Genomic DNA, 14,061 nt, shown 5'->3' with positions numbered 1-14,061 from the left:
TAATGATGTTTGAGTAGATCAGTCGAGGGGTGTGTGTGCCCCATGTTAGATCTTACGATTGATGTTCGAATTTTGCCATATGATTATGAAAATGATGAAGTAGGGTTATTATCTTGTGTGGTTGAAGTTCCTCATGCTTTACTTCTATTTCCGGCCGGGATAGATAGTAGATTTTGTGAAAGTGAGTGTGTGCGCGATAGCGGCCTCTCATGAGTCTGACTCATCCACATCTCCGCCCTCTATCGGAAGGATGAGGCCCAGGAGGAGTGGTGGACAAGGTGCTCGATTAAATGCCTCAACCGAATGAGGATTGAAAGTCCGAGTGTGACGTCACTCGATATTGATACCATGGACTCCCGTGACTATCCCCGAACCTCATTGCTATAATCCCCTAGTGCGGTCAATCGCATAGACTAACTAAGGTATACAACCCCTTGTTCCTTTAAAGTAGTTTTAGCTTAGACTCATTTTTGCAACCCTCGATCTATGAATCCACTTTTGCCTTAGTTGATTCTTGCAACTCTTGCCTAATAACATCCTAAATGCCAATGTGTAATTCAATTCCAATTTTCCATCCTTGAGAACACGACACTCGGAAAAACTCTTCCTCGTTTTACCACATTCATTACACCTCACCATAAACTACAACATCAGGAAACAAAGCCAAACAAGTTTGAGAAAATTAACCATTGAGAAAAGGGTACTTGAATCTATGAATCCCTTAGGATATCATTGGCCACAAAAGATACATACCAATAACAATTATTAGTTCCTAAGACCGAGAGACCTCCTATTTTTTGCTAATATCTTTCTCAATAATATTAATAACCAATCTTTATGTTGATTAGTTAGAATCCCTTCTAAACCAAAATCTCCATAAGGATTGCATTCAATATTTGCGATTTCTAATGATTGATTTGACTTAGAACACATAAGATTGACGTCATCCAACCTCTAGGGTTGCAATCCACTTCTTCCAATTGTGTGGGATCAGATATCTCTATTCCAAAGTTCATGCACCAATCAATAATCCAATAAGCTAGCAATTATTGATTCAAGAACAATAAAGAAATGTTAGAATAGTGTGGGATTTGTTAGACTATTTAGGTGTGTTAGAGGTTAACTTGTGGCTATCATGCATCCCTTGTACCTATATATATTGTACAGTCCTAAGCTTCAACTGATATCAGAACATATGCACAGTGAGTTACGTAAAGCTTCCCTTATACATTAACATGGTATCAGAGCCAGCGAAATTGAGGTAGTGGGTCGTGCTCAGAACAGCAAAACGACGCCGAAGCAGGAACCATGCCGTCGTCGGAGCCACTACGCGCCGCTACTCTGACGCCATACGCCGGCGCGAGTGGAGGTTTCCGGCGATGTCTCAGGCAGAGACTCGCACCAATCGACTCGTCTCCTCCAGTAGGTTCCGTGAAGGTATGTTTTGAGGTGTTTTTGGTTGGTTGAGTTTTTGGGCTTTGAGAACCTAAGTGTTGCGCTGCTTTTCCATTCATGTCTTCCTGGGTTGAAGTATTAAACATGGTAGAGTGGAGTAGTAGGAATATTACTATTGTATCTACTCCATCTAAATTAATTGATGTTATATTAGCGGCTGATGGTCTAATTTTGCTAGATGGAAATTCTTGATTAAAATTAATCTAGATGGAATGGATAAAGGTGACCATTTAGATAAAGATTGTCCATCTAATAACATAGCTAAAAAGGAATGAGAAGCTGATGATAAATTCCTGTTATCACAGATAATTAATTGTATTGGTAAAAATGTAACCTTATCAATGCAACATTGTACTACGGTGAAAAGAAGTGTGGAAGTTAGTGTCTGAATGGTTTAGTAAGTCGAGTAATTTGAGGAAACTGTACCAGTTGTCTTAGGGTGTGTATCGACCTAGTCAGAAAGGTCGAGATTTGAGAGAATACTATTATGATTGTAAAATTTTAAGTGAAGCTTTATGTTATGCAATGCCTATTACAACTTATGTGCAGAAAATGAAAGCTCAACGTGACCAATTAATTGTCTTTGGTTGGATCTCCAGACTTGACAAAGAATATGAGGTTCTTATGTCACAATTGTTGGGACACAAGGAGTTGGGGTCATTAGATCAAGTATTCTCTCAGATACATAATGCCACAGTAAGTACTGAAAATAATGAACTTCCCGAAAAGAGTGTTTTTGTGTCACAGGGAAACAACGGTGAAGGAAGTGTGTTTGTGGTCACAAGGGAATTATACCAATGAAGGGTATAACAGTCGAGGAGGTGGAGGCGGTCGCTATCGAGGGCGTGGTGGTTCTGGAAGAGGTCGTTGAGGAGGTCATGTAGGACCGAGGGTATATTTCAACTGCAGAGAGCCAAGTCATTTCCGAAACCAATGTCCAAAACCATCGAGGCAACAGAGATTTGGTAATACAACTTCCAGGTCTGAAGGACATACGGTGGTTATGATAGATGAAGAATTTGCAATGTTCAATCAACTAAAGGTGTCATCTTCCCTCCCTCCATCTCAGTTTCCGTCCAATCAGCCTTCGTCTGCAACCTTTGTCCAAACAGGTAATCATGTTGCGTGTGTGTCTTCTTCGTCTACATAATGGGTCATTGACTCAGGGGCTAGTGACTATATGACAATTAATTCTAATGTTTTCTCCACATATTCTCCCTCCAAACCTAGGGCTGCGGTTACCCTAGTAGATGGGTCACTTGTTCCAATTTTAGGTAGGGGTAGTGATGTTGCAACCTCATCATTTCTCCTATCATCTATATTGTACCTTCCAAAGTTTCCCTTTAGTGTGCTCTCTATTAGTCAAATCACGTCTCTTTTTTTCCCGGGTATTGTCTGTTTCAAGATCTTTTGACAAAGAAGATTATTGGTAAGGGGAAGGAAGTCGAAGGCATGTACATGTTAGAGCAATCTGTATCTCCGTGCAAGGCCACGTTGAGTGATACCTCTCCTTTCTAGTTACACTGTCGGTATGGTCATCCATCGTTGTCAACCCTGAAGAAGCTTTTTCCTGGTTTAGAATCGTTGTCTGATTTGCAGTGTGAGTCCTGTGAGTTTGCTAAGCATCTTCGAGTTTCCTACCCACATCGTGTCAGTAATAGGGTAGGGTCTATATTCGAACTTGTTCATTCTGATGTTTGGGGTCCTTGTCGGGTCATAGGGAAGAATGGGTTTAGATATTTCGTAACTTTTGTGGACGATTTATCTATGTGTACATGGTTATATCTTATGAAATCTAGAGATGAGTTGTTTACTATTTTTTGTAACTTTTCTGCTGAGATCAAAACCCAATTTAATAAAACTATTAAGTGTGTGCAGAGTGATATATAATGCACAAGAGTATTTCTCTAAACCCTTTTCCACTTATATGAGTCAAAATGAGATAGTTCATCAGTCATCGTGTGGGTATACCCCTCAGCAGAATGGGGTGGCAGAGAGGAAAAATCGTCATTTGTTAGAGGTAGCTCAGGCTATCTTGTTTCAAATGAAAGTGTCTAAGATTTTTTGGTCTAATGATGTCCACACTACATGTTTTCATATCAATCGGATGCCTTCGTCTGTCCTTCAGGCTCTAATTCCTTATTCTGTTGTGTATCCATCAGAACCCCTTTTTCTTCTCCCTCTGAAAATATTTGGGTGTACCTGTTTTGTCCACGATGTTCATCCTCAACGTGGGAAACTTGATCCGAAATCACTTAAGTGTATATTCCTAGGGTACTCACATACTCAGAAGGGTTATCGGTGTTATTCACTTGACTTGGGGCGGTATTTAGTGTCAGCCGATGTTACTTTCGTTGAGAACATGGTGTTCTCTGGGGTGTTATTGGATCGTCTAGGTGTGGGTTTACTCCATATGATGACTTCCTTCCATATACTATTACTATACCGGCCGAGTCTGTTTCTAGGCATCCTGTTACACAGGTTTATATTCGGCGGACGCGAGATAAGGTAGCGCCACCAGAACTGCAAGTGACCACTTCCTCCTTACCAAAGTCTTCGTTAGATGATCTTCCCATTGCCCTTCGTAGTATACGTCGTTGTCGACACCCTATTTCCTCCTTTGTTTCTTATTTATATTGTACAAGAAACACAGTTGAATCAAAGGAAAAACAATTAATTAATGGCAAGAAAGTTGAATCAAAGGAAAAACAATTAATTAATGGCAAGAAACAATCAAGAACAAGGTCTCAGCCTACGATTCACTACAAATCCAAAGAAAATTCTTCCACCAACTACGATTCACTACAAATCCAAAGAAAATTCTTCCACCAACTCAAGTCAAAACATTCATGTGTACATCCGCATTTGATTAAGAATGGATGAGTCCCTTCCACTCAATCACACCCCTAGGTTAATGTTTTCTTATGTTTTCAAAATAATTAAGAGAAGCTAAGAAAAGACAAGCAATACAGTGAAAAAGACATTAATTTTAACCGAGTTCTCTGGATTCCTAAAATGTGTTTGCAGAAAATCAAATATATATTATTTGTTAACGACCTCATTGTCTAATGACATAGACTTGAGACTATGTATAAAAAAGAGGGTCTCAAGGTCAATCTCCATTCTCTGTATATGTGTACTACGAGGAAAAAAAAATCATATATACCATTTACATTTCAGGTACTTTGGACTGCTATGGAATAATGTAAAAGAATGATAGGCTTGACAGGCACTCTATTGCTATTTGCTACAACTACAAAGTAAAAAATAATCATCAATGGAGAGTAGAGATCTAATGTAACTGGAAGATCAATCACCAGCACATCACAATATGGCGCCCAACAGCCAAATATGTAGCAACAAGGAATAAACAATGAGACCTATCCTTGCTTGTGGACGACTCATCAGCGCTCGGCTAGACGATACCCTGAATAAATTGGAAAAGAAACCATTAGATTGATAATCCAGTTTCAATGTATATAAACCTCCTAGATGTGGGCAATTATGTCGCGTACTACCAAGAAAAGATTCCTACGAAATTAGTGTTTTTATGGGTTTAATGAGTGAAAAGGGAAATGCAAATTTATAGAGTTTTGATTGGTTAAATGAGAGCAATAACATGTGGCATTCACAATAATGGTTTCTGTAAAATCTGGCAAATAAATTGTCCTCTAATCTCGTGACAAAAGGTGAAATTGCCCACCCCATGCGCCCCCAACACCCCGGCCTGACAGTTTGTGGAGGGGTAAATCATGATGACTCAACTGACCAACAAAGGCTAGACTTTTGCTCACTGCGCACAAGGAGCCCCCCTCATTTTGAGATGTTGCTCTCACATTGTCGCCAGTGAGACTCATCCTCTAATCTAAGTCAACAGATTGCTTGTTCTGACACTATTCTTAAGTGGAAAATGCATATAAGAAAGCAAGATAGTCATAAGAATTTACCAAATTCCATCAATCCGGTCAGCAAGCATTCTCCCTTGTCTTGGAACAAGACCAGTTGTAACAAGGGATTTGAACAAATGACCTGCAAGATATGAGGCATATTGTAAGTTCACAAGCTTCAATTGTTGTTAGGCATAAGTGTTAAATCCTAAGAAAAAACACCTTTGTCTTCATTGGCTTCATCATCATTTAGTAATCTCTCAGATCCAGAATCAATAGTAAGTGCAAGGTGGTCTGTAGAACCCTTTCTCAGAGTTCGCGCGTGAGCAGCTGAAGGGACAGAAGTAGATGCGCTATTATTACTGGTTGAGCCCTGCAGCAGTAAGAAGGTAAGATCGTGATTCTTCAGTCAGTATTCATACACAAGTATCGCAGCTCATTTCTTAACGACTCCAATAGGAAATAGAAATGTGCCAGTAAATTAGATAAAAAAATCATTAGCAAATAGACAAGTAAGCTGTTCACGATAACAATGTGAAGTCAACTAATGATTAATAAAACAGGAAGCAAATAATGTGTGTAACTCAAGTAATGAACCAAAAAACACAGCAAAAAGAGGTGTGCTGAAAGAGTTTACAGTAAAAACAAATATGTGTATGGTAAATGTAATCAAGTTTACCATGTCTTGAATTTCAGAAATCTCAGACTCAGAAGGCAAGGAAGCCACTTCAAACATATCTCTTTTCTGGTTGATCTCCCCCGGGATAACCTCGACTTGATTAGAACCTTCAAGAGACTTAACCTTGCCGGATAACTCATCAACAACCTTTTTCATCTCCAGCAATTGTGCACCAAGTTTCTCTTTTTCGGATTTTAAATTTTCCGATTCAAATATTAAGGCCACAACCAGCTTTTCAAGTATTGGTAATAATCCTGAAACACCAGCTACTTTTTGAGCCCCAACCAAATTATTTCCTCCCAACTTCTGAATAACATTTTCCAAACCTCTTGTGAGTTCTAACAACTCATCCTTCATCATTTTACAATCTTTCTCATATGTTTTGACTTTCTTCATTTCTTCATTCAGATGTTCAATTTCAAAGTTTTGCTTTTCAAGAGTTGACTGTAACTCTTTTTTGTCATGAGACAACAAGTCTAACTGGTTTTGCAATCCAGTAAAACTGTCAATCACATAAAAGAGTTTTCTCGAATCATCTGACTCATGAATCTCCTGATTCCCCACTTCAGGGCCCCCTAATGGCATCTCAATCTTATTTACCTTTTCAAAGAGGGACTTCATTTGAGATGCTGACAGGAGATCGTCTTCAGACTCTAAAAATTATATAAAAGTTCAAGAAAACATAAGATAACATGATATTCAAAAGTAAACAACTTCAACATGGAAAACTAAAACAAACAGGAATTTACCCTGTGCTCTTGACAAAACCATACTTTTAAGAGTTGAAAGTTCTGCTTCTGTCTCCTTCAAGCGATCCTCTCTTGCCTGATGATCTTCTAATTTAAGCCTCAACTCGCTGCACAAGTTTTGTGCATTGTCTAGATCATTTTCTAGCTGGGAGATCCTGTTCCTGTTTAACTCCCTTTCTTCTGAAGCTCCTTCACAAGCAATACTGGTTTCTTTCAATTTGTTCTGCAAGTCTTTGGATGTTTCAACCATCTCATTATTTGCATCTTGAAACTGTTTCCTCAGATTTTGACTAAGTCTAGCAGCAACTAGCAGCTTTTTAGCAGCCTTTTCAAAGTTGCTGTGATCAAATACAGGAAGTCGTGCAGAATCATCATCACCAAAATTATCTGATATCATTGAGTCATCCAATTTTTCTAGATAAAAGTTGGAGCTCGCTTCCAACAAATCATTCTGCAGCCCTAAATTCAGTTCTCGAGTTGCATCAATACAAGCAGAAAACAACACCTTAAGATTCCCTTCCATCATGTCAATTTTATTGTCCAGTGCCTGTCGATCTGTGTCCATATCTTCCGTCTTTTGCTTCAGAGATGTTATGAGTTTTTGAACAAGTGTGATCAAATCACCAATCAATGTAGAGTATCCTTCAAACCTTTCAGTGAGTACTTTGTTCCTATGATGGAATGCTTTCACAGTTTTTGAGATTTGGAATTTGATACTCTCATCATCCAATGCATTCAGCTCACCATTAGCCATTTCTATATCTGGAACATCGTCAAGGCCAGTTAGCAAGGCTGTTGTCATTGAAGAATCACCCTACAAGGAGGGAAGACAATTTATAAATGCACAGAAGTTCAACTCAGTCCATATAACACAGAACAGACATGTACACATTTACAAACATTTTTAACACCCTTGTACTTCATAGAAGGAAGTCAAGTACTTTGCTAGAAGTAATAAGTCAAACTGAAAATTTGAGATTGTTTCTGGTTTTAAATATACTATATGCAGCTGGTATAAAAGCAAATTAAATGTTGTACTAAACTGAACAATTTGATGAAGTTCCACACCTAGAGGTTGTTTACCAAGCAGAAAAATTACCTTTAAGAGAGAATGACCTTGCAACATTTTGAAATGCACTTCAGGAAACCAGTCTTCAATTTCTTTAAGATGAACATTGAATTCTTTAAGGCTCTCAAACTTTTTCTCAAAACTTCGCCATGCTACATAAAGCAAATTCTCATCTTTCAGAAGCAACTGAAGACTCTTGACATGACCTGACAATTCCAGATCTTTCGTCTCTATGCTCCCACGGGATCCAGCCAACTCTTGCAAGCAGTTACTCAATTTGAAATTGAGCTCAGAAATCTCCTGTTCAGCATTTTTCTTTTCATTAACAAGATCAGAAACTTCGGTCTCTGCACTTAGCAATGCATCCTTTAGTGATTTTATAGTAATTGAGGCATCAGCAAGCTTGCTATTTTTAGATTCAACCTCCTCTTTGAGATTCCTTATCTCATTCTCCAAATGAGTAATACCAATTTGTGTCTTGCTGTTTTCCTCGGTAACAAGGGAAATGTTTTCCCTTGCCCGACCTAATGCATCTTCAAGGGAATGAATAGTTTCATTAGCCTCAGAAAGTTTACCTTTATCAACAGAATATTCTTCCTTTAGCTTCTGCAATTCCTGTTGAGTGGCATCTCTACTAAGTAAAGCCTCTTCTTTCTCATTCTTGAGTACCAAGATGTTGTTCTCTGCCAATGATAATGCATCTTCAAGTGATTTTTGGCTTGCACAGACCTCAGCAAACTGACTTGTTTGAGTAGAAGCTTCACCTACTACTTTCTGTAATTCCTGTTCAAGTAAGATCCTAGCAGATTCTAGTTCATTTTTGTCTTTTTGAAGCTGAGAGATACTGTTCTCTGTAATGGACAAGGCATCTATTGTTCTTTGTAATTCCTCTGCAACTAAGATCTTAGAGGACTCTTGTTCTTTCTTCTCTTCTTGAAGCTGAGAGATACAGTTTTCTGCAACAAATAAGGAATCTTGCAATGATTTTATGGTTGTCTGGGCTTCTAATAGCTTGCTGAGTAAAGTATTGGCTTCATCTTTCACCGTTGACAACTCTTGTTCTGCCTCTATCTTTGCCTTCTCGCATTCTCCAAAGCAGCCAACGAGAGATTTGACCTTCTCCACAGGCCCTTCAAAACCTGAAACAGCTGGAAGACCAATAGAATCTATTGTTTCCATCACTTTTTGTAGCATGCTATTGCTCTCAACTAAAAACTGTTCTAGTTGATCCCTCTGGTCCTTGATAGAAACAAGATCAGCCTCTAGTTTAGGAATGAGGTCCACATCAGCTGATAATTTATCAATCTGGTCTTTGCAGTCCCTGTAAATAGATAGTTGCTGCTGGAGTTCTGATCTAAATCTCTCAATCTCAGCATTTTTATCATCCAATGTTCTTTTCAGGTTTTCCCGCTCTTGAACAATTCCCTTGCCTTTTTTAACTGCCATAGACAACTTTTCCTTAAGCAAGGCCACTTTCTCCTCATATTGTTCAAGATTCTTTTGCAAAGAATTCCTTTCTTCTTTCACTGCATTAAGTTCTTTAGTGGCCACCACCAACTCACTTGACATATGTTTCAATTCTGTTTTATTCAGCATCTCTTCAGCAAGAATTGGCTCATAAATTTTCAACTCTAGATCCCTAGTATACAAAGCACTTTGGATTTTTTGAAAAGATTCCAATTCAATATGAGAAGATCCAAAGGAATGATCCTCCTCTTTTATCTTAGCTAGGCATTTCTCAATGATTACAGATGTGTCAGACTGCTGATGGCAGACCAATTCTAGATCATCTAATTTGATCCCAGCTGCCACTAGCAGCATATTGACAAAACGATCCTTCTCCAGTGACATGTAATGCTCTTTCTGGACAATCTCTTCATAGTCATGTGTTAAATTGCCCAGTTCTTCCTGAAAATAGCTTTTTTCCTGTGTTTCCACTAAAAGTGATGTGGTTAAGCTTTCAATCACACTATTTGCAGCCCCTCTTGCTGCAGCTAACTCCTCCTGTAACTTCCCATGAAGATAGTTCTTTTCCTGTGTTTCCATCAAAAGGGAAGTCATTAACTGATCAATCTTGTTATTTGCAGCCTCTTTTGATGTAGACAACTCCTCCTGTAACTTTCCAGTTTCTTCTTTAGCCAGATAAAGTGATTCCAGGAGCCAAGAAAGGCGTGCATCAATTGTGCTTGATTGCACAATTTCTGGAAAATCAAATGATGATAAAGTCTCTGTAAATTTTTGAAATTCCAGGTATATTCCCTTTAATGAATTCCTCTCATCTGCAAGCCACCTGACATTTTCAGAGATATCTGTTAGCGGAAGCTGCTCTCCATAAGTCTCTGATAATATTTCTCCACATTTCTGAAGTATATTGTCCTTTTCTGAGAGGGCATCCTGCAGTGAAGTAGCTAGCTCATTGCTTCTTACCAACAATTCCTTGGTTTGTTCTGCAGCCTCTAGAGCATTAGACTTTTCTTGCAATTCAACCAAGCATTTGTCTAGCTCACTTGTTTTCTCAGCCAGTGATTGTTTCAGTGCATCACGCTGCTGAACTAATGCTTTTCCTTTTGTCACAGCCAAGCTAAGCTTCTCTTTGGTGTTAGTATACCTTGTCTTCTCCTGTTCAGCTTCAGCATTCAGCTTGACAATTTCTGAATTCGCATTCTCAAGCATTGCTTTGTGTTTATCAAGTTCTTCCATCAGATTTCTATTTTCATCACCTAAATGACTAAGGCTTTGGGACAAGTTTACTGCTGTTTTTAATTCAATCAGCTTTTCACGTGCAGCAACAAATATTCCCATTTCATCCTGTACAGTAAGGTCTGGCACAACTTCAGCCAAACAACATCTAACTTGGTCAATTTGAGAAAGGAAAAACTTATGCTTCTCAACTAATATATCAATTTGTTTTTGGACATGCGACATTTTCCCCAAAACAGATTCATCTGGTAATTCTTCTTGAGGGGCTAGCATTGCCAAAGAAGCTAAAATCCCGTTTGCAATTTCCCCAACTTTCTGCTCTGTCTCATGTTGGACTTTAGACATGCGTAAAGAATCCTCTTGTTCAGAATTCAAATGAGAAAGAGCAACATCCTTCAATACAGAGAACTCAGTAGCCTTTGTATTGAGAACCTCAATTTCTTGATCCTTCATGTGTAAAAGTCTATCGAGTTCCCTTATCCTGGTCTCAGTATGAGAGCGTTCATACATAGCATCTTTAAGAAAATTGCAACAATCAGATATCATCTCACGCAAAGATGCATTGGATGCTAAATCTGAATTAGTTTGATGATCTTTAACCAACACGTTGTCATTTGTATTAACTGATGATTGATCCTCATTAAGGGACTTGAGTTGGTTACGAAGATGAGCCAGTTCTCTCACAAGTACTGCTCTTTCCTCCTGCATAGCAAGTAAAATGTGATACTAATATAATTGCATAGGAACTAAAGTAATTTAGAAAAACCTACTGCTCATAAAACTGACCTCATATTCTTGTGTGAAGTTATCTTCAGCAGCAATAGATGTCTGCAAGTCTTCTGTCTCAGCCTTCAAAGATTGTGTTTCCATCTCATTACTTGGTTCTTTAAACTCAGTGTTGTGTACATAATCTTTTTCACTCATTTTCTGTGGTGGGGTATCGGGAGTTATCTCATCTGGACAGTCCACAAACATATCCTCTCTTCCCACATCCTCAGCCATTCTTACATCACTTGTCTCACTTTCTTCAAAGCCGGATACACTCACCAACTCCCCATTAAGTTTATTGGCATGATGAAGCACCTACACACAGTTTGACCAAGAACTATTTTACACCCAACATTCATGAAACTCTGAAGCTATTCATTAAGACAAGCAGAAGAACTACTAAGTTATTAACGCAGTAATATACACTTCATTTAAGACTACATGTCATTTTTGGTGACGATGGAAACCTGCAACCACTACCCGAGGGTGTGTACTGGGTAAACCCCACCTTGTGACCCTAGCCGACAAAGGACCACAAGGAGGTAAACCAACCTAAGTTGTCCATAGCTGACCGGCTCAAACCAAGAAGGCTGGGATTCGAACTCGTGATACAAGTTTGTATCCTTCGCCATCTTGGCTGGGGTTACCCCCAACTACATGCCATTTTGAATTATCACTATAAATGTGTAACCTACAACAATGTATGTATACAGATAACCAAACTGATGAGTAGTTTTGTATTCCAGATGTTGCATCAGAACTGAAAAGATGGGAAAAAATTTTAAGCCATGCCATCCACAAGAATATTAGAATTGACACACATGAATATGCCGAGAAGCACTATCTGTCCAGACGCAACTATCCCTTGCCCCAACTTATACAAGCATTCAGTGTACAAGTTCCAAATCACCCATGAAAAACCCACAGGAAACCACAGTTTAGTATAGTATTAAGGCAAAGGCAAGCAGTTTGAGAAGCAATATTGAAATACTAAAGTCAAAACAAGCATAAATCAGGGGATCCACTGCAAAAGAACAAACAAATTCTATCCACACAAATATGCATTGTTAGAAACGTTTAAAATCAAATAAACTTCAAAAGAGAGGGATAAACGGTCTAGGCAAACTCTAATCATTCAAAACCTGATTAACATCTGTTGGTTCTACGAAAGCAGTGCCATTTTCATAAGCCTGATGTGATTCAGGCATCTAGACCAATCATAACATAACCACAACAACACACTTAACAAAATATTCAATCTAGCACCGGCCCCAATGAAAATATATGTATATATACATATCATTTTTCGAGAGAAGTTTAAGAGACACATATTCCAACCAAGCAGACAAGAAAATTAGCAGAACCCTAAAATAACAAGAAAATTACGAGAAAAATCATAAATTCAAACTCAATATACCTAGAAAATGAGATGTGTATTGGGTTTCTAGAAATGGGATTGTTGAGATTTGGTCCGGGATGTCGAGACTTGAGGAAGACGATGATGGTTTTGGATCTTGGATTTTACGAAGCTACGAAACACTATGAGCTGCTGCGGCTTTTATATCTGAACGTTACTTTGCTGGCAAAATGACACTTCGGTGTAGTAGTTGTCCCTAGTCCATTGGTTGATCACACCACCAAAAATATACGGAGTATTATTTTTGTGTTTTACACCAAAATATAGTTTGATCGGGTTGGGGGTAGAATGGAGTATAATGTGTGTTTTTTCACTTTTTGTTTATTATTATTTTTACTACATAAAACTCAAAATGGTTTTGATCATTATTCTTCAGATTTTACCCTTGGGCTTAGCTGTATTTTGGGATTAATTGAACCCATTGAATTTATAATTTGTATCATATATATATACTAGTTTTATACGTGTATTGCGCGTATATACTAGTTTTATACGTGTATTGCGCGTATGGGTTAATGTCTAATGTTTATATTTAAATAAATATTTGAAATTATATCAATGCAAAACTATATAGGAGAAGTTTATACATTAGTAATTGAATGTCGAATTTTTTTATTTAAATATCTAACTCAAAGTATATGAACCTAAGATAATATAGAAAATTCATTATAATTATTACTAAAATAAATGTTTGCAACCTTGTAAAATCGATAGTCTAAATATTTGGTCTAAAAATGATAGTCTAAATAAATACTACTTTTCATTTAAATTTTTCTAAGTGTTCTTAATTCTCTTTTGAGTAACATTGTCATTGTTTTCATCTTTACTATTTGTTCTCTTCATTTTTGTTGGTAGTGTGTTATTTACAATTCGGTTATTGTTGGTAGCATAGATGACAACGTCATGCAATGAGATTATGATATAGGAGCTATAGACTTTCTTTAGGTGTTCTGCTTGGGTTCATTTGGTTCAACCATTATTGTTGAATGAGTTATTGTGGATAAAGAAATCCCTAATTTAAGAAAAAAGATTAAATAAATTAATAAAAATTTGAAAATTTAAAATATTATATATTTCAAAGATATTAAAAGGTAGTTTCTCGCTTCAATTTGCTGGATAATGGGTTATTTGAGTACTTTCATTGTCAACAAATCCCCCAAGTAGTTAATATGATTGGTTTAAAACTATTCTTTTTTATTTTTTTCATGGTATTAAAGAAATACATATGTATCATTTTTTTGGTTTAACTACTAATTTATTTAATTCAATAAGAGTAAAATAGAGTGATTCCGCTTCAATTTGTTGGGTTATTTGAGTACTCTCTTTGTCAACCAATT

At 37.6% G+C, this 14,061-nt stretch overlaps 1 protein-coding gene and 1 long non-coding RNA gene across 2 annotated transcripts; both read right to left on the bottom strand.

Moving 5' to 3' along the window:
- Positions 1-4,475: 4,475 nt before the first annotated feature.
- On the bottom strand, positions 4,476-11,459 carry LOC116027997 (golgin subfamily B member 1). The gene is made up of 7 exons (XM_031269800.1): positions 11,326-11,459; positions 7,870-11,241; positions 6,795-7,584; positions 6,022-6,674; positions 5,565-5,715; positions 5,403-5,484; positions 4,476-4,882 (listed from the first exon to the last, which is right to left on the bottom strand). Exons 1-7 carry the CDS (start codon positions 11,407-11,409, stop codon positions 4,780-4,782), a joined length of 5,235 nt encoding a protein of 1,744 aa, XP_031125660.1. The 5' UTR covers positions 11,410-11,459; the 3' UTR covers positions 4,476-4,779.
- Positions 11,460-11,522: 63 nt separating this feature from the next.
- LOC116027998 lies at positions 11,523-12,948 on the bottom strand. The gene is made up of 2 exons (XR_004100042.1): positions 12,725-12,948; positions 11,523-11,622 (listed from the first exon to the last, which is right to left on the bottom strand). It is a non-coding gene; the product is annotated as an uncharacterized LOC116027998 (long non-coding RNA).
- Positions 12,949-14,061: the final 1,113 nt, after the last annotated feature.

Source organism: Ipomoea triloba, chromosome 8 (genome assembly GCF_003576645.1).
Source record: "Ipomoea triloba cultivar NCNSP0323 chromosome 8, ASM357664v1".
NCBI lineage: Eukaryota > Viridiplantae > Streptophyta > Magnoliopsida > Solanales > Convolvulaceae > Ipomoea > Ipomoea triloba.
Note: the sequence above shows the minus strand (reverse complement) of the source record. Positions and strands in the feature narration are given on the sequence as shown.